Consider the following 23,611-nt stretch of genomic DNA (forward strand, 5'->3'; position numbering starts at 1 on the left):
GGAGAGTCCCAGATGAGGGCTCATCGTCTTGCTTTGTTAACGGGAATAAGTCTCTAAACCAGCAGGGCCTGTAGAAGCGCAGACCCAACAGTCACCTCTCATTTTTTTATATTATGCTGGGAAATAGGTGCAGCAAATACACATGGAAATACAGTAAATAAGGCAAAAAATAATCAAATTTACAAATCTCAGATGTTGAAAGTCTGTATTTGTTATGACAACGTTTATTCTTTAACACAACCTGAACTCTTATAGACAGGTTTCTTGTAGCTTGTAGTCTTCAGGACTAGTTCTCCAGGCTTCTTGAAGGACATTCGAAGGTCTTCTTTGAATGTCGGCTACCTGTTGTTCTGCTCTCTGTCAAGATGAATCCACACTGCTTCAGTCATGTTGAGGTCCAGCTCCAGGAGAGGCCAATCCATGACTGACAGTGTTTCATTGTGTCCCCATTTCCCTTCCTTAAGACGGCTTGTTGACAGCTACCCAGATAGTTTCTGATGAGGCTTCAGTGAACAGTTAATGGATCAACTAAAGGGTCAAATGCATCTCTTTGGGCCTTTGTCAGATTTTTTTTTTCCTATTTCTTAAAGACATGACTTTCAGATAATATTCATCTGCTGTACATAGTATTTTTAGGCCCTCTAGGCCTTCCTTTTGTCCTCTACTTGTCCAGTTTCTTTAAATTACTTAAGGAAAGAATCTCAGCATGGATTAAATTGGAGGTGAAGGGAGCAGTGCAATGCGGGGCCATGTGTAGATCACAGCATGCTGAGATATGTCATTTTCAGCTAATAGTCCTTTGGGAATCACCTCGTTGGTGCAAAAATCCTATTTTATGCCTGTTGAACTGTGTTATCTTTGGGATTTTCTATAGATTCAACAAAGGAAATTGGAACAAATAATGTGCTTCTACGACAGGCTGCTAACAACAAAGTGCCAAAAGACACCATTTAAAATGTATCCTCTGCTAAGTTGTCTGTTATGTGGTTCATGTATTCGAGATCGGTGCCCTTTTTATGATTGCATGATTCATAGGTCAGTGTTAAGAGGCTTAACCTGGAGACCTACTGCGCACGTTAAAAATGCTACAATAAGGCGTGACTCCTTGGAAGCAAAATATAAAGATATGACGATTGGTCGAAGACTTTTACACAGAACTGTAGCAGGCTTATGTCCCACCCCCACCCCCCAAAGAAAAAAGTTTTATTTTGCTCATTTAAAAAAAGAAATAACTTGAATTTGAGTGCATTAAAGGTAATCATTATAGCATTAGCAGACTCATTTGTTTATTTTCCCAACAAAAATCATATTCATTTAATTTCACTACAAATTTTGAACCTCGCCATCCATGCTGCCCCCATCAAATTGCTTTTTTCCCCCCGTAGTCTGAAGAAACATTGCATTAATCAGCTATTTATTCCATAAATTATACCTCCTCTGCAACACATTCAAACTTTGCTTTACACCTGCAATGCATCAAGGCAGTGTTGGTAATGAACATGGAAGCAGTTCCTTTACACTACAGCGCCACAGGGGATATCATGAATATGCAACACTTTAATACTCATCATCTCTTTTAGCACACCTGCAATGAGTTCTTCTTTACTCTTTTGTTCTCTCATCACAGAACTTTTGCTTTTTATTGTTGAGCTGCTGCTGCATGTGAAATGAAATAATGATGCACTTTGGTTTCAAACTGAGAAGTATGTCTAGCAGTGGGATGTGGACATTTCAACCCGCGTGAGATCGCTTGAGCAGCCGAAGCTGATAGGACTTTGAATTGGATGCCATGTGACACAGCGCTATATGGATTAAACTGCGGTCTAGGCTGATGCGAAGAAACAGGAAATTATATGAGTAATGAAAGTCATAACTGCACCATTTTCTTTTACTGCTGCTGATCTGTCGTCTATGTTCTCTTTACCACTGTGACTCCCCAGAGAGCGAGAAAGAGTGTGTCTGCGTGCGTGCGCGCGTCGGGATGTGTGCGCGCATGTGGCGATGAGACGGAAAGACAGAAAGAGAGCGAGTCGTATAACTTGATGACAGCACACTGCTGAGTTCAGCTCACTGGGTGTGAAATGATGATGATGATGAAGAGCAGATGTGATGTGAGTATAAAAAGAATAGACACACACACACACACTATCACACAAATATGAGGTAGTGATAGTAAAGCAAATATGAGCGCCCTGGAGCGTTTTGACTTGTTAGGGTCCAGATGTCTGGTTGGCTCTGAGCTTTTGGCAGCCAGACAGAGCAAGAAAGGACAGAAACACACAAACACACACGCAGATGCTTTCACACACAGTTGTTCAGTGTTGTACATTATGGATTTAGTGTTTAAAATGAAACACAAATGAGCAAAACAACAATAATCAAAATAATAACATCTCTTAAATATATACACGACTACCTTTCCCAGCCCATCACCAGTATGCTTCTCTTCAGCAACAACACCTGAGAGAGTCTGACAGCACGACCCAGGCCGGCATTCATTCTGTGAAGGCAGCGGCCGTTAAAGTCCCACACCTGAAAAGAAGCCAAAATAACACTTAAATGCATTTGGACAACACGAAATGTTTTTAAAGTCTTTGGTACACCCTCAACTGCTCATTAATGCAAATATGTAATCACAAGACAGCAAGTCGGTGCATTTAGACATATAGCCATGGTCAAGACAAGCTGCAGGAGTTCAAACTGAGAATCAGAATGAGGAAGAAAGGGGATTTAAGTGGCTCTGAATGTAGCATTGTTGTTGATGCCAGGTGGGCTGGTCTGAGTATTTCAGAAACTGCAAAACCACCTCTAGAGTTTAAAAAGAATGGTCCCAAAATGAGAAAATATCCAGTGAGTGGCAGCTTTGGGTAGAAATACTTGTTGTAACCACTTGTTACAACCAGTTAGTATATTTCTGAATGCACAACATGCTGAGCCTTGAACCAGATGGGCTACAGCAGCAGAAGATCACACCGGGTGCCACTCCTGACAACTAGGAGTAGGAAACCGAGGCTACAGTTAACTCGGGCTCACCGAAACAGAAGATTGGATAAACATTGCCCGGTGGGAAGAGTTTCAATTTCTTCTGAAAAATTACGATGGTATAGTCAGAATTTACCGTAAACAACAGGAAACCATGGCTCCGTCTTGCCTTGTTTTAACTCTTCAGGTGGGGGGTGGTGATGTAATCATGTGGGGATATTTTATTTTTGCACCCCTTAGTACCAGCTGGGCATAATTTAAACACCACAGCCTACCTGAATATTGTTGGTGACCATGTTCAGCCCTTTATGACCACAGCATACCCATCTTCTGATCCTCTGATCCTGCATTCTGATTAATCCAATAGAGCACTTTTGGGATGTGATGGAACAATAGATTCTCATCATGGATGAGCTGTGTGATGCTGTCATGTCCATGGACCAAAATCCCTGAGGACTGTTTTCAGGACCTTGCAGAATCTGTGCCATTGAAGCAGCTCTGAAGGCAACCCAGTACTGGGAAGCTGCAGCTAACAAAGCGCCCAGTGGGTGTATGTTGCTTAAGGAAATTTACTAGAAATGGAATTACAGCTTTATTTTCTTGTCTAAAAAAAGGATTTAAAAAAATAAATAAAACCAATGTGTGTTTTTCTACTTTTGAAAGTGTCATTTTTCCCCCCAAGGAGGGATAAGGCAACATGACATTAGGGCTTTAATCCCCCATCACAGCTCAGGCACCATTTCTTCTTCTGTGTCCAATTTTACACGATGACGCACTTTGCGTCTTTGTTTGTGCAATTTCACAAAGAAACACTGATTGGCTCAATGGGGACACTGTAATTAAAAGGTCAAAATTTCACATTTGGAATGGCCCTAACTGCTACACAACGGGTTCATTGTTGATGAAAATTGGAGCGATGATGCATCGTGTTACTAATTGGCCCAGGGGGGGCCCTGCTTCTTCTGCTGAGAATGACTTGTGTGGTTGTTTCAAGCAGCGGTGCAAGTATTTCTGACGCTACTTGCACATGGATGCATTCTCACAAGGTCTCATGGGGTCAGAGAGCTGATGTGGTTGATTATATTGATTGCAAAAATGCATAATTATTTTATTTATTCGCAGAGAACTACTGCAGTAAGCTCAAAGTCATTAAAAACAGTCTCAGAATGCTACATATGGCAAGCTGTTTTCACATTTAATACCTACACTGGATGTGTATTGCAGAAATCTGTCATTCAATTCTTCGGAGCCCAAAAAGAACATTTCAGATATCAAAAAGGTCGTTGTCTCTCGGAGAAATGGTGTCCATTTAAGTGCACTGCACATTCTCTTTCAGATATTCTTAATTGCATTTTTCAAATCCAAAATGAATATGGGCTGAATCTGCAGTGGAATTACTACTTGGAAAAACTCCCATTTTGGATATCTAAAATTAATTTCTGATTAATTACAATTCCGACTGAAGATATATTTAATTCCCCTCAATTCGAGATAACTGCCTTCTCCTCATTATACGTTTTAAATGAGGGGTTAACTAGTCAGAATGAGGTTGTAGACATCTTGAGCTGTAATTCTAACTATTCAAAATGATGTTAATGATATCTCAGAGTTTCCTTTTCTATAGCTGAAATGTAATTATGGATATCTTCAATTAGAGTTTCCATTAGTTGAAATTACATGAGAAATAGCTGTAATTCAGTCAGAAGCTCCTTTGTGTGTGAAGCAGGGGCAGCTTGGGATCCAAACATAATGCCACTGCAAACATCTGGAAGCAAATAACTTAGAAAACGGAAATTCCTACGAGCGAAATCTACTGAACAAAGCTCACAAGTGCTTCAAACTCCTGGATGATAAGCTCTTTTTATTACATGTTCAGTAATGATTAAAACTTGTTATTATGTTTGAGATTCTCACAGCTGTTATTTTTGTAGTAAAAACTGGATTGCAAACATATGTGCTAGTCTGATTAGTCTGACTGAAATGATTCCACTACAATTTGGTAAAATATCAACATTAATATTTGTAACATTATTTCCAGACACTGAAACTTAACTAGAGCTTACTAAATGAGGAAATGGCTTGCCAGCTAAAAGATCTTTAAACTACCAACAAAGAAGAAACTGTGCAAGACGGGATTCTGCCCTGAGGAGATCTAGTGACAAACGACAGTGTAAGAAAACAGATTTTTCTCATAAATGAATATTTAGATCTAACGAATCTGTCCTGGGCCATGTTGGCCCAGAATGTTAGTTTTCATGTAATTTTGTATTTTGTTCTTTATTTAGGCCATGGTTCCTGGGTTGCTCTGTTAAGTTGTTCCTTATTTGATTTCCCCTTGTGACTTTTACCCCCTGTGTGCCCCTCTGTATCTGTGAGCCCTCGTCTCCCCTCCTTGTGTTTCATTCAATGTTTTCCCCAGCCTGTTATGTCTGTGCTCTCTCTCTCCTGTCTGAACCTCTGTGTACTTCCTGTTTTACTTTGACAGTCTCTCGTCAGTATGCGTCATGTTGTGTTCACTCCTTCCCTGTCTCGTTACGATTATCTGTTTCAGCTGTGTTCCCCGTGTGCTCCCACTTCCTTCGTTAACCCTCTGTGTATTTATGTCCGCGTCTCCCTCAGTTCTGTGTCGCGTTCTCGCTCATGACTGTGTGCCCCTCCATGTGTTTCCTCGTGAGTCAGTTCCTTTATGACTTCCCAGTTTAGTTTCATATTATTATTAGAAATGGTTTATTTGAGCTTTGAGCTGAGATTCAGAGGTTTCTGTGGACACTGCTCATGTCAGCACTTATATTTCTAACCTTTTCTTATAACCGATTAAACATGATCTCCTTCCTTTTGCCCCCATTTTTGGTGGTGTAGGTACAAATGATCAGTCATGACATTCTCATAATAAATAAGATACTGCAAATAATTATTTCTGCATTTGTGTGATTGAAGTCAATTGAAAATGTGTATGAAATGACACTGTTTTAAAGATTTGGCCTAAATAATTTTGGAGTGAATGAGTCTAAACATGATGACCTAACTAGTGATACCCTGACACACACACACTCAAGCATGTTGTGCCACTTTCAGCTGAAACAATGTTTCAAACCATATTCCGGGTTTTTAAGTTCAACATTTATGAGGTTTCAAGAAGAAAATAAAAGACAGATCTGAATGTTTGAAAATGTTTTGGAAAAATTCTGTAAAGATGAGATGAAAAATACTCGAAGGATAAATTTAATTGGTTTATTATTTAGATAAGTTGAAAAAAAGTTAAACAAGCAAGTAAATGAAGAAAAAAGGTAGAGGAGAGAAAACCCCAACAATCCCCTCTGAGCAAGCACTTGGCGACAGTGGGGAGGAAAAACTGTCTTTAAACGGGCAGAAACCTCCGGCAGAACCAGGCTCAGGAGGGGACAGTCAACTGCCGGGACTGGTTGGGGGGGTTAACAGAGGTGGAGCAAGACGAGGCTGCATCAGGTGAGGAAGCAGTAGCGTCTCTCCTCTGGAACAAGCGGAACCATTTTTCTTTTTTTTCATGCACTTTTCCACGAGCGCTTTTTTTCCCAGGATGAGATTTCTCAGCTCATCGATGGTTACTGCGTTTTGTTCTTCAAGTTTCTCACATCTTTGTTCCACCTCTTCCAATGTTGCTTGTTCTTCTTCAAGCTTGTCTTTGAGTTGTTTGGATGTTGCCTCCTGTATCAGCTTGTCCTTGTGCATGTCTGCATTTCTCTGTTGGACCTCTTTGTGCTTGTCTTCTAACTGCTCGTTTCTTTTCTGGGTTTCTTGGAGCGTGAGCTGCAGGTCTTCATGTATTTTGTCTTGTTGTTGTTTTTGCGCCTGCATTTGAGTGTTTTCACGCTTCAAGTTATTGAATTCCACCAAAATCCCCTTAACGAGCTCAGAATTGTTTCTCGCTATCTGATCGATCCTTTTCTGCATCTGTGAGCACCCACCGTTTCTCCAGTTTGTCCTTTTCTTCTTCCACTTTAGTTGCTGTCCTCCAGCTGATTACAAAACTCTTGCAGTTTTAGATTTTTAGACTCAAAGTCCTGGACGATGCGTTTTCCTTCTTTCAGTCTTTCTTGTTGTTGCTCTTTCTGTTGAAGAAGGTCTTTATTTTGGCACAGTGTTTCATCCAGGCTTTCTTTCAGCATTCGGTATTTTTCCTGCATGCTCTTCAGTTCGTGCTGCATGTCTCGTTGCTTTTTGTCATGCTCTTCCTTCTGTTGGAGGAATTTATTCTTTTCTTCCACAGCTTCATGGAGCTGTCTTTGGAGGAGCCGATTTTTTCGGTCCATGTATTGGAGATCCCGTTGTATCTTATCACTCATCGTTTTCTTGTCGTGGAGCTGGTTGGTCATTTCTTTTAGTTCTGCACTTTTTTGCCTGTTTTCTTTAATGAGGTGCACAATCTGCTCTCGGGTCTGAGCAAACTTGATTCCCCAGCCCTCATTAATAATTCTTATGTCCGGCTGGCGCTTCCGCTTATCCTTTTCAGGGTCGCGGGGGGCGCTGGAGCCTATCCCAGCTGTCACAGGGCAAGAGGCGGGGTACACCCTGGACAGGTTGCCAGTCTGTCGCAGGGCCCAAAAAATCGTTCAGCAAAAACTTTAGGAAGGATTAAATCAACAACATGGTTCATTCTTAAGTGGAAGAATGCTCAGCAACACCAAAAAGGCCTGACAGACCACAGAAGACACATAAAGTGCATGATGACAGAATTATTTCCATGGTTAAATAAAACAATTTCACAGCATTTAACCAAGTTGTGATCTCTCTCAGAGAGGCACGACTGCCTGTCAGCTCTGTTAAGATGTCGGCTGCCAGTGGAACCCAGTCACTAGTGTTTATTGATGTGAGTGTTAACTGTGTGAAGTGTACAGGACTATACTTTCTGCTCAGATTCAGCCAAACACTGTATAACTGATCAGAGTTTCACAGTGTAAATGGATAATGACTCATTGCATACCTTGAAAGTCACCCAAGAGTTTCTCAAGACAAAAGAAACAGGATATATCAGTCACCTGATCTAAACCCAGCAATGCAGCTTTTCAGTTACTGAATAAAAACGTGAATGCAGAGAGACCCACAAACAAGCAGCAACTGAAGGTGGACCGGCAGAGCGACTCAAGGGAGCAAACGTAGCATTTGTTCACGTCCACGTTCTAGACATCAGGCAGTCATCGACTGCAAAGGATTTTCATCCAACTCTTAAAAATAATACTTCCAGTTAAAATTACGTTAGATTGTCCAGTTACCTTCGAGCTACTGTTTATGTATTAACAGCATTAACTGTCCCAAATTGGTAAAACAAAATGTTGGTCAAACCCCTTGAATTTCAATCACATCTGGATTTTTTTGATGTTTTATTCACTGTGGCGGTGTACAGAGGCAGGATTACACATTATAGCATATCCTGCAAACCCTGAAAAATGTAAATGAGATCAGTAAGATTTGATTCTGTCATGATTAGGCTGTGTGCAGGCAGGATGAGGACCCAAACGCAAGCTCACGGAGGCAGGAATGAACTCAAAACACAATGTTATTGCTGACGGAAGTTAAGGCGATACAAAATAAAGTATTATTTCATATTAATGAAGATATAAACTTGTAAAAAAAAAATTAATATTGTAAAGTGATAAAATAACAATACAGCAAACAAAAAATATTCTTCCTCACACTGAAAAATATTCAGCATTGCCATAAAGCACCCACATCAGCTTGACACAGCTAGAGATACAAATGGGAACACTAAATGATATTGCTAAATCTAAATTCTTAGGAATATTGTTTGTCTTACAACATATATCATCTGATAATCACCTCTGATAGTCTCCAGCACCTGAGAAAAAACACTATTTGAATTCACAGTGATCCAGTGGGGAAATTGGCAAGTACCTTTAGACCCATTAGACACAAACACCAACCATTTTACCATTTTCGGGGGGAAATTTGTGCCAGTTTGTCAAAAAGCTGGTGTTGTCCCTTCAAATCCACGTTTGGCCATTAGCCAACAGTTAATCACACAATAATCTAACACAGTGAGTCGCAGCTGATGTAAATGTAACCATGCTGGTTTGCAGCTGCACACATCTATTTTGTAGTGCCCATATCAGGAGTAAATACAACAATTTCCTAGAAACATTGTCCTAAAAAGCTGCTACTCCACATTAATTCACACTTTAATTTTGCATTTCACTCAGGCTTTAACATTTCCATGAGGACTAGCCGGCAGCTGTACTGTGCATCTTCATATCCGTACAAATCCGTGTGTGTGTGTGTGTGTGTGTGTGTGTGTGTGTGTGTGTGTGTGTGTGTGTGTGCGCGTACGCCTGTCCACCTACTTTGACCTCTCCGTCGGCGCCCGCGGTAAACAGTCGGGTCTGCGTAACGTCTAGGGCCATGGTGGAGATCTCAGCATCACCATGGCAACGGTGGAACTGCTTGACCTTTTGTCCTGTGTCAGTCAGCCAGAAGATCACAGAGGAGGCAGAGTCGCTGCTGACTACCTGCAGAGAGAGTTTGATCCATGTTATGCTACAGCAAAGGCGCTAATGCATTCTTTAATGATGCTCACATAACCAATCCATTCTCCACGCTTATTTTAGCGCTAAGCCACCGCTGAAGAATACATAATGGGAACAAGAGGAGGAAGAAAAACACGAGTGTCGCACAATAGGTGCTCATTTTCACATGTTTGGTGTCTGCTGCCGCGTCAGTGGGAAACAGCTTGTTAAGAGGAGTGAGAAGAACTGGAGAACTTACCTATTGTATTAATTGTACATGTGGAAACACAAAGAAATAAAACAGCAGGTCACAGAAGACCATGTCACTGGCATACCTGTCTGAACCGACTGTTATACAGCACACAGGTAACAGGATGTTCATGGCTACTGGTTTTCTTCTCCTCCCTCTTGGATTCCAGCAGGAGAAGCAGGCTGTTGAATGAAAGCACAAGGTGCTGGCGCTCCTCATTGAGAAACAGGAAGGGGTGTGTGTCCCCCTGTATGTTTGGAAAGACACCGGCCAGACGGTGTGTGCACAGCTGGCTGGACACATCCCACAGACAGAGCACCTGGAAGGATAATAAGGGCTCTTATGTGTCTGTGCTTCAGGGCAGATATTTTGGTACATATCCACATGTTCCTAAAAAAGAAAAGTGCCACTAAAAGCTATCGCTCCTACAAAAAAACTTTTATTCAGTGATTACCAAGCAAATACATCGTTGCACCATGAAGAACTGCTCCTCTGGTTGCAGTTTTAGTGGCCATATTGCTTCTAACGGCAACAACATGCCTGTCGCTGCTCCAGAAATTCTTTCAGAGTGAACTGAGGTAAAGCCTTCAGAGTTTCTTGCAGTGGCAGATGGTGTTTGAGCAGAGGCAGATGGAACATAAATCACTTCTAAAATATTCATTCTCTTCAGAAAAGCCAAAGAGAAGGCAAACATGCACGGTGCTACAACAGGGAGAGGAAAAGCAACAGAAGCACCAACATCCTCTTTGCATCAGAAAATAAAACAAGGCTTTAAACGAAACACCAGCTGACAGTGGCAAGAAAAATGTGAAACAGGCTCGTCCCCAACACCTCGTTCGTCTGCAGTAATTAAAGCAAGGAATAACAATTAATATTACAATTACGGGGCTCTTCATCTCTACATTATCTGCACTAGTAGCGGGTCTGCGCACCCACTGAAGGGCACTCCTACCTTATCTTTGGAGTAGCTGAGGAGTTGTTGCTTGGTCTGCAGGAAGCAGACAGCAATGACGGGGCTTGTGTGTCCACCAAGGGCGCACACCGGCTCAGAGGTCACGTAAGGATTCCACAGCAAGACGTGATGATCCACACCTGCTGTGGCTACAACCAATCAGAGGCACCATTCAGACCTGGAAGTAACAGGCTTCTTTGTGATCCTAACACAAGCGGACAGCTCCAGGCATGTTAGTTCACACCTGGCATAAGAATGCATGTCCAGTGTCTTCCGGTGACTTTTCCTCTCTATATGGAGATAATCATTTACATGACTTCTGTTTGCAAATGAAGATCAAATGCCCGCACGGGTCCCCTCCAAGTCAAATCCACCCCACCATGAGCCCACCTGTGATTAAACAAACAGGTTTACTCACTATTTATTTATTTACATGCACAGTTGGCCAACAGCCTTATGCAAAAATCTGTCAGATCTCAGCGCATTCCGACTTGGAGATAACTGCATGTTGATTCTGGTAGCAGGTCCGGTCAAACGTAGGTTTCAGAAATGGACTTGTGCCGGACTTTGATCTCGAGTCTTCGCAAATCGAAATTATGTAAAGCTCACTCGCATACAGAGCGGGGTAGTGAGATCCAATTACAGGTGGTCATTCAAGATGCATTTTAATCCCAAGGGTGAACTGACTGATCATCAAAAGAGACATTTCAGTGCCAGGTCTGAACAGCTCCCAAATTAGCGGAGAGATTAATTGCAGTTATTTCCAGGGAACAATACCGCTCCCAGCCCCCTCCACCACCACAACCAATTTACTGTTCAATGAGGCATTTGACAGTTTTGATGATGCATTGTTAGTAAATTTAAGTTGATTGATTGAGAACTGTAAAAGCATTCACGTTTTTGCAATTATTTAGAAACACATGGTATGGTACATTAGACATTTAATAGATAGTGTACAATCATTAGAGTTTTTTTTGTTTTTTTTATGTTTTTTTTATGTAAAACCTCTAAGTTAAACCTGAAATGAAAACCTTCAAGTGAATAAATATGATTCATATACACTCATGGTAAAAACAAAGTGCAGCCTCTTTCATTCAAGGTTCTATCAGACATAATAAAAAGGTAGCTAAATATAATCTGAGGTTAATACAGCCTTAAATGAACAACAACAGACAAAACGACAAAATATGACATATTACACTGTGTACAACCTTACTGCTTCCATAGGAATTAAGAAGGTAATTAGCAGCCAGGTGCTAATAATCAAATGTACTTGATTAAGTGACCATTTGCATGTAAAAGCAGAAGGTTTTGGCCATAATGCACAGCGCCATGAACGCAAGCATACTTAATGTCGAGCACGGTGGTGGAGAGCTGATGATCTGAGCTTGTTTTGCAGTCACAGGACCTTAGGATCATTGAGTGGACAATGAACTGAATACTAACATATTAGAGTCACATGTGAGGCCATCTGTCTGACAGCTAAAGCTCGTCATCCAGAACAGTGATGTTTTGAATCATGAGGAGCACATAGTTTTTTTTACATACTTCTGCATTTTATCTCAGTTTTTGTGAAATAAATAATGTCAGAGTCTTCATCTGAGGTTGCATTTGCCAAATTTCAATTCGTAGTAAGGACCAAATTATTTTTATCATGTCGTAATACCTAAAACCTTGAAAATTACATTTTACCATGACTCTATGTCATCATACTTTATGTTGTACAGCCACTTCGTTTGGACCCACCTAACAGGCCGAGTCCAATATGGAAGTCGACGTCCCACACACCGTCCTTTGTAGAGTAAGAAGTGATTCGTAGGCTCGTGCTTTCCTTTTCCCTCCAGCCAATCACGATGCTGCTCTGTGGTGCGATGCTGCACGACACAAAGGCCTCAAGTGAGCCCAGGTAACGCACTGCAAGAGGCATAATAGTCAGAAAAGTGAAAGTAAATCAGAAGTGGCATACTGTAGTTAGCTTGACTCCATCCAGAAAAAAGCAAGTAGATAGTATAACATTATATTAACATTTCTGCAGTTTATGTCATTGTAAATTTCTGCTTTAGCATTAGGAGCTGCTTATTTGTCATCGTCTTCCAATCCACAATAACTACAACTGGTTTCATCATAAAGGAAAAGCTGTATGGCTTGTACAAACACAGCAATAGGCTTTTTATCTACAAGCTAATTTCAAGAGAAGAAAATAATCCTAAACAATAGCTGCTGCCTTCCTGTGTAAACAGCAAAAGTTACTGGCAGAGTGACTAAATTAGTTTCAAACTTGACAAATTCAATATAAAAACAACATTGCAACATATTTTGATGATGACACACTGCTCATCTTCTTTCATTTCCTCAAATTATATCCTTCTCCTTGCTGATGCCAAAATGCTCTCACTAGCACGGCTCCAAAGGATATCCATCCACTCTCTGAAACGGTTGCGCTAAATGTGCAATGACCGCAGCCGTATAGTAAACCGACCAATTCTCAGGAGCTCAATATAGCATAGAATTAGGCGGTTATGATTTGCTCACTGGTATTACAGAAAACGTAATGGATCTTGCATCACCATCTATCTCAATTAAGACTTTGATTGAGACCAGCTAAATTGGTTGCCACATGTCTCTATTAGAGGCTGCTTAACTTTCAAAGCCTGCACAAGCTAAGGGCTGGTTTTGAGATGGCATGTGACAAGTCGTAGGTCAAACACTGGCTGGAGAGCTTGGGGCAAATAATTATATCTGAATACACTTCACGCATTCCCATCTTTGCTCCGCTCCGTGAATTTAAGAGATTAGTGGATTTTCAGACAGCGCGTTGTGACTCATCATTGATTAATGATCCCTTCTCTTATTCATTGACAAGCACAGCTCATCAAACTAGTTGTGATGCAGACTCAGATACAGAACATCTGCTTCCTTAGCCGGTGCTGCAGCTATTCTCGCACTTTCACTGCTGAGATTGGAAATAACACAGAAACAGCAGGAGTCATTGTGTGTTTATATCAAAGCAAACCTCTCGTGTTGTGCAATAAATCGCTGCACGTTATGGGAGATTTTTATGTTACCTACACGCTCTCTCCATCACTAACACACCCCTTCCTTGCACCTCTCATTCTTTGTCCTTATAGGACTGTTGTCCATCCCAATTTCCTCCTAATTTGCTCTCAATTTCCCCTCACTGATCCACCGCTGTCTCTTTCTCCTTCCTCTCCTCCTCTCTCTGGTGGCCCATGAGCCTGAAGGTTTGGAGGTCTGGATAACCAGGCATGTCTAATGGTACACAGCCCACTCATACTGCAGGGTGGGAAACTTCAAAAGAAAAAGCACCAGCACCCCAGAGGTATGCAAACACACACGCACATGCATTCACGCGGGCTGCCTTTATTTACAGTCAGAAATGACGACACACACGCCCACACACAAACAAGCGTGCTCTTGCCGATTCACGTGCATGTGCACACACAGATTGTAAAATTTTCATTTAACTAAAGCTTTTAATGTTTCGCCATTGTATCCTTTGTTTCCCCATTCTTTGTTATTCCTTTTTCCCCATTTATTGAGCTTATTTATACGTGCTTTATTCTTGTTTTCGCTTTTATCAGGATTCCCCCCCCCCTTTTCAGCGAATCCAGCCTCAGAGCGTTGTCTCGGCTGAATCATTATCAAACAGCCCAATAACTCTTCAGAGAGCCTCTGTCCAAATGATGCAATCGAGATAAAACTAAGCGACCTCTTTGTTACCCACGCTGAGCTGCAGTGGGGTGGGGGTGGGGGGGGTGGGGGGATCTCAGCAAGCCAGACCTCAAGTTCCTGACTTTATATCAACAGTAAAAAGTCTGGCTATGAAGAGAATGACTCAGGACTCACTGCATGTGTGTCAGCGTGCCTGCATCAGTGACCGGGACACACCCAGGCGTTTTCATTGTGTTGCATAAGCTGTTATTGCAACGACACCGGAGAGGTGACCAAGCAAGCCTGTGGCTCTCATCCCAGGTGTGAAGGGTAAAGTGTGTGTGTCTGTGTTTGCGTGGGTGTGTTAAGTAGGTCTGACACCCAGAATGTGTTGTTTCTATCGGATATACTCCTGATTTCATTCTGACCTGATACTGGAGAGCTGCTTTTTTTTTTTTTTAACCTGAGGCTGAATACAGTTGTGCACAGGAATGACAAACAGAAGCATTTGGGTTCTGATTATCGCTGCTCATGCAGGCTATTTCAGCTGGCTCCTTCTTTTGCATACCATATGAAATAGCAGATGTGCAAACAGAGGAGTTTTCACTGGGACAAGACAACAAAAGAGAAACTACAGCTGCAAGAAAGACATGAACTTTTACAAGAATGTTAGGCTATAATTAAAGAGAGAGGGGTTTGTTAGTATGCTTATGTCTCTTTGATGGTTTGTGTGTGTGTGTGTGTGTGTGTGCGCGTGCGTGCGTGTGCGCGCGCGTGTGTGTGTGTGTGTGTACTTTCTACCTTTTCTAACCCAGCCAGGTGCGTGTGCTTGGTGTGTCACGGTGTAACAGGAGCGATGCTTGCCTTTGGCCAGATCATCCCAAAGGATGATGTCTGCTGAGTCAGAGTCTGTCCTCAGACTGAATCTCTCAAACAGGAAGATCTGGGCTGAGGTGAAATATAAAGCGCTGACCTGGGAATATACACAGACACTCACAGTCGTTGAGCAGTGGACCTGTTCGATTCAGATTTATTTATGTAGCGCCAAATCACAACAACAGGCGCTTACATTCACCTTACATTCTTTAGCTCATAGGGGGTCACTTTGCGACAGTGGGGAGGAAAAATGACTTTTTAACAGGAAGAAGCCTCCAGCAGAACCAGGCTCGCAGAGGATCAGCCATCTGCCATCAGCGGTTGGGGGTGAGGGGAAAGAGAAAGAGAAGAAAGAGAGCATATGGAGGCAGGACAAAACAGACTAAGGGAGAGACAAGACAAGGATTTAATGACATGCTGCAGTGGTTTATAAATAGGGAGAGAAAAGAGGCAAGTGGAGCATAAGTGCTCATTGCATCACACAAAGTCCCATAGCAGCCTGAACCTATAGTAACATAATGAACACATATGTGGATAATGAGGATAACGCCTTCCTCTCTTGTTCTTTAGTAAACTAGTTCATGCATTTACTACTTCTAGGCTAGACTACTGTAATTCATTATTATCAAGATGTCCTAAAAACTCCCTAAAAAAGCCTTCAGTTGATCTAAAGAGTACTGGCAGGGACTAAAAAGAAAGAAACATATTTCTACCATATTGGTTTCTCTTCATTGGCTCGCTGTTAAATCCAGAATCAAATTTCAAATCCTTCTCATCACATACAAGGTCTTGAATAATCAGCCCCCATCTTATGTGAAAGGCCTGGTGCCTGAATCACCCCATTAGAGCACTTTTTCTCTCAGACAGCAGGATATGTAAAAGTAGAATGGGAGCCAGAGCCTTCAGCTTTAAGGCCCCTCTTCTGTGGAACCAGATCCCGGTTTGGATTTGGGAGACAGACACCCTTTCTACATTTGAGATTAGGCTTAAAACTTTCATTTTTAATAAAGCATACAGTTAGAGCTGGACCCTGAATCTTCCACTAGCTATGCTGCTATAAGCGGCTGGGGTGTTTCTTTTTCACGCTCCATGTGTTTCTACAACACTCTGCATTTACTCATTAGTTATAAATTTCTCCTCCGTTGCAGCAGATGGGTGCCCCTCCCTGGGCCTGGTTCTGCTGGTGGTTTCTTCCTGTTAAAAGGGGGGTTTTTTTTGCTTCCCACTGACGCCAAGTTCTTGCTCATATCTTCTGTGGATTATTGTAGGGTCTTTGCCTTACAATATAAAGTAACTTGAAGCGACTGCTTGCGATTTGGTGGCATATAAATAAAACTGAATTAAGTTCTTTTTCTTCTCAATCATTTGCTTTTCTTTGTATGTGTGTATTACCCGTCCTCCAATGTCTCCTATAGTGAGAACAGCCTGGTCAGGGTTACAGGGATCTACCCAGTAGTCTAGACACCAAGGAGTAAAGTTCAAGCCCTAGAGTAGATAAGAATATATGAGATATATTGCCAGTTCTTATGTTCTTAATAATGCAATGGAATCAAGCTGATGGTAAAATGAAAATAACACAAAACACTAAAAAAAATCTCCTTGTTACCTGGAGTTTACACTTGCAGCTGAAGGTCTTTTCACACACGAAGTCATAGAAACACACCTCTTTACTTGTGAAAGCCACAGCTATCTGAGACTAAAGAAAATGGAGTTTGTTAGAAAACACAGAAACATGGAGACATGCAACCTGTCCCTATTATATAACAAGGATTTAGCAGTTTGCCAAACTGTTAATTAATGCACAATGGGGGGAAAAAAATCCTCATGTATTATTCAACGCGGTTATACAATACAGAATATGGCATCCATAAATCTGTAGTTTAAAGAAATGCCAATTAAAACTTACAATCAATTATTGATGGTGTTATTACTAAAAAATGTATGTTTACTTTCTGATCTTTATGCACCAGCTTCGTGTCTGAAACGCAATTAACCAAAGCCACAGATCAATAATTCATTAATTGAGTGGAGTATTTGTTTATCTCTGTGCCATACAATATCTGCTCCATTAAATGAGGCTACTTATCAGTTATTAAATTATAAATCCATTTCTTTGAATAATATTTCTTGAACTACGCTTCAGGAGCCACGATGCAGCAGTAATCGATGAGAGGACTGATTAATAGTTAGGTATGCATCTCTCAGTATGTTGATAGGTTCACCTTGTCGACGTTTTGCATCAGCACCATATCTGTGACCCAGAGGTCCTTGGGTGCGACTGTGCTGTTCTGCAGTCGATGAGTGTGCAGAAGGGACATGTCCTCCGCATCCCGCAGTCCTACGTTTCCTCCTTTACTCACAGTGAGATACTGACCTGAACTCTGCAGGTACAGCACCTGAGGAGGCCAGAGGTTATTACAAGCAAAACATTTAAAGAAAATATCCACAGAAAGACTACAATTCACACTTCCCCGTAACACCAGCCTTTAGCTTTATGCCCCAATGAAGTTTGCTACATTAGAGAGTGGCGTTATTTATTAAAACCTGAGGAGACAGCTTTTAAAAACCAATTTAAAATATTAATTATGGCTTGAATTTTCCTCTTCTTGCTAGCTACTTTATAACCGCAGAACTACCCTAATATAAGTTCTCTAAAAATGAGCCCCTACTAAATCTTCCACTCATTGGATACAGGTGAATAAAAGGAGCCGTTCTGTGCTGAATCTAATAAAATTGAGAATTAATCATTACAGGAGTTATTGGGTGAACAAAACTTGGAGCTGCAAAAAATAAATTAATTCATTTTAAAAAGCTTGAAGCTGACTGCATCTAATGAGCAAGAGACAAAGTAGATCTTTGATGAAAGGTAGTTTATTAAAATTTCACCGCAGAGGTAAGAGGTCAGATGTTCTGCAACGTAATTGCTGTCTTCTCCCTTTTCACAGTGTACCTTTGTAAGATCTCCCAGATTCGCATGTCATTTTTCCATAATTATTATAATTACATATTGATATACAGCTGGTGAGTAACTGATACAATGCGTTTATCTGTAGTGCGAGCGAAGGGCTATCATTTTGGGGCTCTTTTAGCAGCTTTTTCGTTGCTTTAAAAGCTGGAAGACAAAAACTGTTATTCAATTTGAAGTATGTACCCAATGAAGTGTCGGTGAACCTGTAACTGCTAAATGGCAACAAAATAACTTTTATACTTAACAGTATATGGTATACTTTAGTAAGTATTTCAGTGTATGCAATAGATTCCCATTTAGCTTGTAATAGGGAAAAGCAACGTTCAGGAAGAAATGGTGGTAGATGAAACAAATAATATAGGACCATGTAAAATGGGCAGGTGCAAATCCCTGGGGAACTCTGATGAGGACAAGCATTTCAGAAATAGCATGTTCTGTGGGGTGCTGCTGGTTAGCAGCACTGAGTGGTCAAATGAGGGACAGACTGTCCACAAGGTCTCGGGGATGTGCTTGTATTACTAAAACCTCACAATACTGGCACCAAGGGGTACTTATAGTCTTAGAACCATGCTATAGGCAGGTATCTTTGCTATTAAAGCTGTTGTGTTGCTCTGGCTCATCAGAGTTATGTGAAATATCAAACACCAGAAGTGATTTTGGGAGACAATTACATGACAGAGCAGCTCTAGAAGTGACTTTGAGGAAGAAAAAGATGCAAGATAATGTGTGTTCTAACTGTATGATCCATGTAATACTGCAATGGGGCGGGGCGATCGTGGCTCAAGAGTTGGGAGTTGGGAGTTCGCCTTGTAATCGGAAGGTTGCCGGTTCGAGCCCCGGCTCGGACAGTCTCGGTCGTTGTGTCCTTGGGCAAGACACTTCACCCATTGCCTACTGGTGGTGGTCAGAGGGCCCGGTGGCGCCAGTGTCCGGCAGCCTCGCCTCTGTCAGTGCGCCCCAGGGTGGCTGTGGCTACAATGTAGCTTGCCATCACCAGTGTGTGAATGGGTGCGTGAATGGGTGGATGGATGACTGGATATGTAAAGTGCTTTGGGGTCCTTAGGGACTAGTAAAAGCGCTATATAAATACAGGCCATTTACCAATGTAATGTAATGTAACATGAAAATAATATTACATGTTTACTGAGGCTCTTCCATCACATTATCGTCTCCTCAAAATCACTTCCATTATAGACAGACAGACATAGATAGCAGAAGCTCACAGATAGAGAGCTTCTGCTGTATTTTATTTAACATTTAATGTTCTTTTGCAGCATTTTTCTATTTGCTTGTGTTTTCTTAAGTTGCACTGCCCAACAGTTTGGTCTACAATTGTAGCAGACATAAAGCAAATATTAATATTTGGTGTTACCATTTAATTCACTCCTTTTAGCTCAGTTTTGGTCTTCAACAAGCCCTGAGTGAAATGTGTACAAAAAAAATGCAAAAGCTGCAAGCTGTTGGTGGATTTGTCACCATTAGTAACCACTTCCTGCTTTGCTACAAATTTGCCAGGGTTATAGATACAGTACATTGTTTCCATATTCTCTATTTGATACTTAACTAGTGGAGTAATGGTCAGAAATGAAAGCTATCTAAGCAACAATACTCTGCCTCTTTAAGGCTGTCAAACCTTCCAGGCACTTGGAGAACAACTGACACAACAGTCTGACATTTCGACATCCTCGGGATTGAAAGATTAAAGTGATGAGCCGTCACTTTATCCAAAGCGGTGGGGACTTCATACCGGCTGCTTCATTTACATATTAATTGATAGATGTTAAAGGAGTCCAGAGCCATTTATCTCCAAAGGAGTCAGCCATTTTGATGAGCAAGACCCTAATACTTTTTGAACGTTTCCTTCCACAATGTTTAATAATGTGCAATTCCATCCAGTCAGCAGAGTTTTGGATTCCCTAGACTGCCAATGTCAAAATGTTTTCAGATAACATGCAGAGGGTCATTGGTTTGGGGGGGGGGAAGAAAAGGGGGAAAAGGCAACATGCTATGACTTTTCTTCGTGTAAGTCTCTACTAGGTTAAAGGACCTTTTACCTTTTGAACAGGGTCTCGATGTGGACAGGTGAGGGTGCGTGGTGGCTTCCAGCAAGGCGCACTAACAGTTTTGCTGTTCTTTAATTTATTGGAAAGCTCCATCAGCAGAAATGAGCACAGGCCTCCCCAGTCAATGCACTCTTTCTCCTTTGAGGTGTCGCTGTCCAGGAGGAGGCCACTGCGCTGCTGACTGAGAACCACGCTGTCAAACAAGAAGCCATATTCCTCCTCGGACCCGTGGCCAACTGATGACCAAGCAAGATCGATGAACTGAATTCGGGACAAGGAGCGGGATGCACCTGAGAAGTCCTGCATTCAACAGCAACAGGATTGTGAGATATTGCACAATCTTGGCACACAGCTGAATACAGCCAACTAGTGCACTCCCAGCATCAGCAAAGTTGGTCAATCATGAGTGTGGACTATGTAAAAGATGGAAATAGCTTCAGGCTATTTAAAGCCTCCCTTTTTTGCCTCCAAAGTACCCCCACTTTAAAGAAGTCCATGAGCACTTTAACCTCAGTAAACAATGTCTCCAATCTCTTTGAAACTGTTAGCTAAAACTAGTGCATCTCTTAGCTATTATAGTAAGGTATAAGACTAATACCTAAGGTTAGTTTCAAGTCTCAGTTATTGAAGCAAAGTATAAGACTGACAGCTAAGACTAGTTTCAAGTTTGAGCTATTGTAGTATGGTGTAAGGCTAATAGCTAAGATTAGCTTCAAGTCGTAGCTGTTGTAGCAAGGTGTTCCATTTAGAATGGAACACACAATAAATCAAGGTGTGTTTAAGACTGTGGCTACACTGTGACAGGAAATTGGTGCAGTTCAGGGCATCACAAATAAGCGACTTACTTCTAGGTGGCTACCTCCATCTTTTATACATCAGTTATGAGAAGAACCCAAAAATTAGGGCAGTACTTGAACAAATTAACTTGACAAGCTGTATATACTCCAGTAAACTAAAAGTAAGTAGAACATACCCAAACCCTATGATTTCTTAGTAAATCCCTGAAGATTCCCTTGTTTGTATAGCACTTCTTATCAGATCTAAAGGTATGGTTCTATACTGTCAAAATTGGAGAGAAATAATTTAACCCTGTTCTTTAAATGTGAAATAAAGGTGCTGTAATACAAGGCTGTCAATAGACTGACTTGAAATCAAAGACTCACAAGGAAAAGGTTCTGTAACTTTCTATAATCCTCAGCGTTCATTCTGCTTTCAAGCTGTGCCACCTCCATTCTCGTTCCCATGGTTACAGCTCAGACCTGTCAATCAATCAGCAATAAACCAGGTGAGGTCAAGGAGGTAAAATGTGTGTCTGCTTGCAGGTTGGTGTGGAATAGGGAATACACACACACACACACACACACACACACACACACATACATCACTGAATAAAATAGATTTCCCAACGTCTATGTGTTACATGACAAAACAAGATGCACTCAGAATAATCCCTCAATAACCTGCCATATCTATTTCACATGGGTCGTCATGCCACCGTGATCGTACAGCAAGGTCACAGCAGCAGCTTATTCTTGCCTCTTTTCACTGTTGGATAGCGTGCAAAGGTTTCCGCTATTTTCCGAACTGCAAGACTTTAGGAAGTAGTCAAACAAGCCCCCCCCCCAAAAGATAATTTCTCAGAAAGGCAGCGGGTTGCCAAAGCATGTCGAGTCTGTCATATCCGTTAGTGTGAAATAAAATACAGTCAGATAGATGGAGAGAATAAAAGTGTCAATAAAAGGGAATGATTTCTGAAATTGCTCTGTGCTGAAATTAAAAGCGCATTTGAAGTCAAAGGGAGAAAGTTTCTTTTTAACTCCAACTCTCCTACAAAACACTCCAAGGGGCAGCGGGGCGGCAAACACTGTTTCATTTTTAGCATGGCATAAACGTTTATGAGACAAATTCACTGGATGTGGCATCAAACTGAACAGAGATTTAGATGACAGGCTGTGTAATGAAAGCAAAGGGAAAATAAATAAATAAATCAATGCTTTGCTGCAGCTATTATCTTTTTTTTTTATAACAGTGATGAACTGCAGTGTGATCTTGACATGATAGTTAAACCAGACAACAGGTTCGCAGTAGACTGCAAGATGACTTTAGACTACTGTAATATTTAAAAGAACACCGATACTCATGGGACAATTTCTTCACATCTTGTTTGTGAGCGTGATAACTTCTAATCAACCACATCCTGACTTGTTTTGTGGCACGCCGCTGGCTTCAGTCTGCATGCGACTGCAAAGACGCAACTCTATAAAGAAAAATGAACACAGAAAGCTTGATGTGCCGTCCAAATTGCTGCTGCTTGAAAGGTAAGAGGCATTTCTTATGAATGCATCCACCTCTGGGAAAGACTCCTTTTGCAATCTTTTAGCAAACACACTTATCAGGGTTGCCTCTCCTCTTCCTGGATGGTCACTTTTGCTCCAGTTAGTCCTCTCAAAACTGTCACTGTAGTACTTCTGAGTTTTTAAAAGAACATGCAGTTAACTTGTCCGTCAACAAAGCATCTCAGCTCCTAACTGTGTAATGGCAGACCTGGCCTTCCAGTATACACATACCTCAAGTCAAGCATGTTTTCTTTTCAATCACAAAGTTCAAACAGTGAAACCAAACACAACTTTACACTTAATAACAAATTCAAACTTACCATTCAATTTCACCTCTCATTCTGTCATGGGTGTCTGTAGTATGTTGTCCCAAGAGTCCAGCTCTGAGGTGTTGGAAACACCACTTTCAAATGTGTGACATTTCAAACAAATCCTCACCTTCTGGCTATTCCGTCTTAGCAATGGCTGCCTCTCGTCTACAGGAGACTCGGCCGATTTGTGGCTGAAGTTTGTGTCCAGAGGTTATTCTAAGCTGGCAACGTGTAAGAAGCAATCAACGCCAACAGCCCTGACTGCAGGCACACACACCCACAGAGAGTTAACGAACTGCCCCCCAGTAGCCCAGACAGTGGCAGAGGCCACACACACACAACAAATCTTTTATTATCCTTCACTCTTAAAGACTCGGGCTAAGTTTCCTGGCAACCGAGCAGTCAAAAAGAGTTGTGAGAGTTTGTGAGTCCAGGCCTATTGTCAGTATGCGTGCGCGTGTATCCTTTCTATTCTCAGATTAGGCACAGGAGCGAACATAATGTGTGTGAGAGTGAGGTGCAACAACGCCACATACAACAACACGATTCACACAAAGATTCCACGGCGACTGATAATAAAAGAAAAATACTGACGTGAACCTGAAGAAAGATAAAATACACACAAAACAGCTTTACAGCATCATTCAAATGCCTGTTAGAGGGCATCCTGCAGGTCAATTGTTGCTATGCACACACAGACGCGC

At 41.5% G+C, this 23,611-nt stretch overlaps 1 protein-coding gene across 1 annotated transcript in view; it reads right to left on the reverse strand.

Annotated features, from left to right (window-relative positions):
- Window positions 1–23,014, reverse strand: part of LOC146693747 (cilia- and flagella-associated protein 337-like) — a 40,421-nt gene extending 17,407 nt beyond the window's left edge. Inside the window, exons 1-12 of the mRNA XM_085429606.1 lie at window positions 22,917–23,014; window positions 21,424–21,519; window positions 20,252–20,560; window positions 17,452–17,625; window positions 16,836–16,925; window positions 16,622–16,714; window positions 15,155–15,326; window positions 12,428–12,595; window positions 10,682–10,830; window positions 9,815–10,048; window positions 9,318–9,482; window positions 2,417–2,532 (exon numbers count right to left, since the gene is read on the reverse strand). Of these exons, the coding sequence (XP_085285732.1) occupies window positions 2,417–2,532; window positions 9,318–9,482; window positions 9,815–10,048; window positions 10,682–10,830; window positions 12,428–12,595; window positions 15,155–15,326; window positions 16,622–16,714; window positions 16,836–16,925; window positions 17,452–17,625; window positions 20,252–20,560; window positions 21,424–21,504 (1,751 nt within the window). The 5' untranslated portion in view covers window positions 21,505–21,519; window positions 22,917–23,014. The remainder of the gene's footprint in view (window positions 1–2,416; window positions 2,533–9,317; window positions 9,483–9,814; window positions 10,049–10,681; window positions 10,831–12,427; window positions 12,596–15,154; window positions 15,327–16,621; window positions 16,715–16,835; window positions 16,926–17,451; window positions 17,626–20,251; window positions 20,561–21,423; window positions 21,520–22,916) is intronic.
- Window positions 23,015–23,611: the final 597 nt, after the last annotated feature.

Source organism: Copadichromis virginalis, linkage group LG14 (assembly GCF_057382275.1).
Source record: "Copadichromis virginalis isolate Kocher_CV1m ecotype Utaka linkage group LG14, C_Virginalis_male_GT1.1, whole genome shotgun sequence".
NCBI lineage: Eukaryota > Metazoa > Chordata > Actinopteri > Cichliformes > Cichlidae > Copadichromis > Copadichromis virginalis.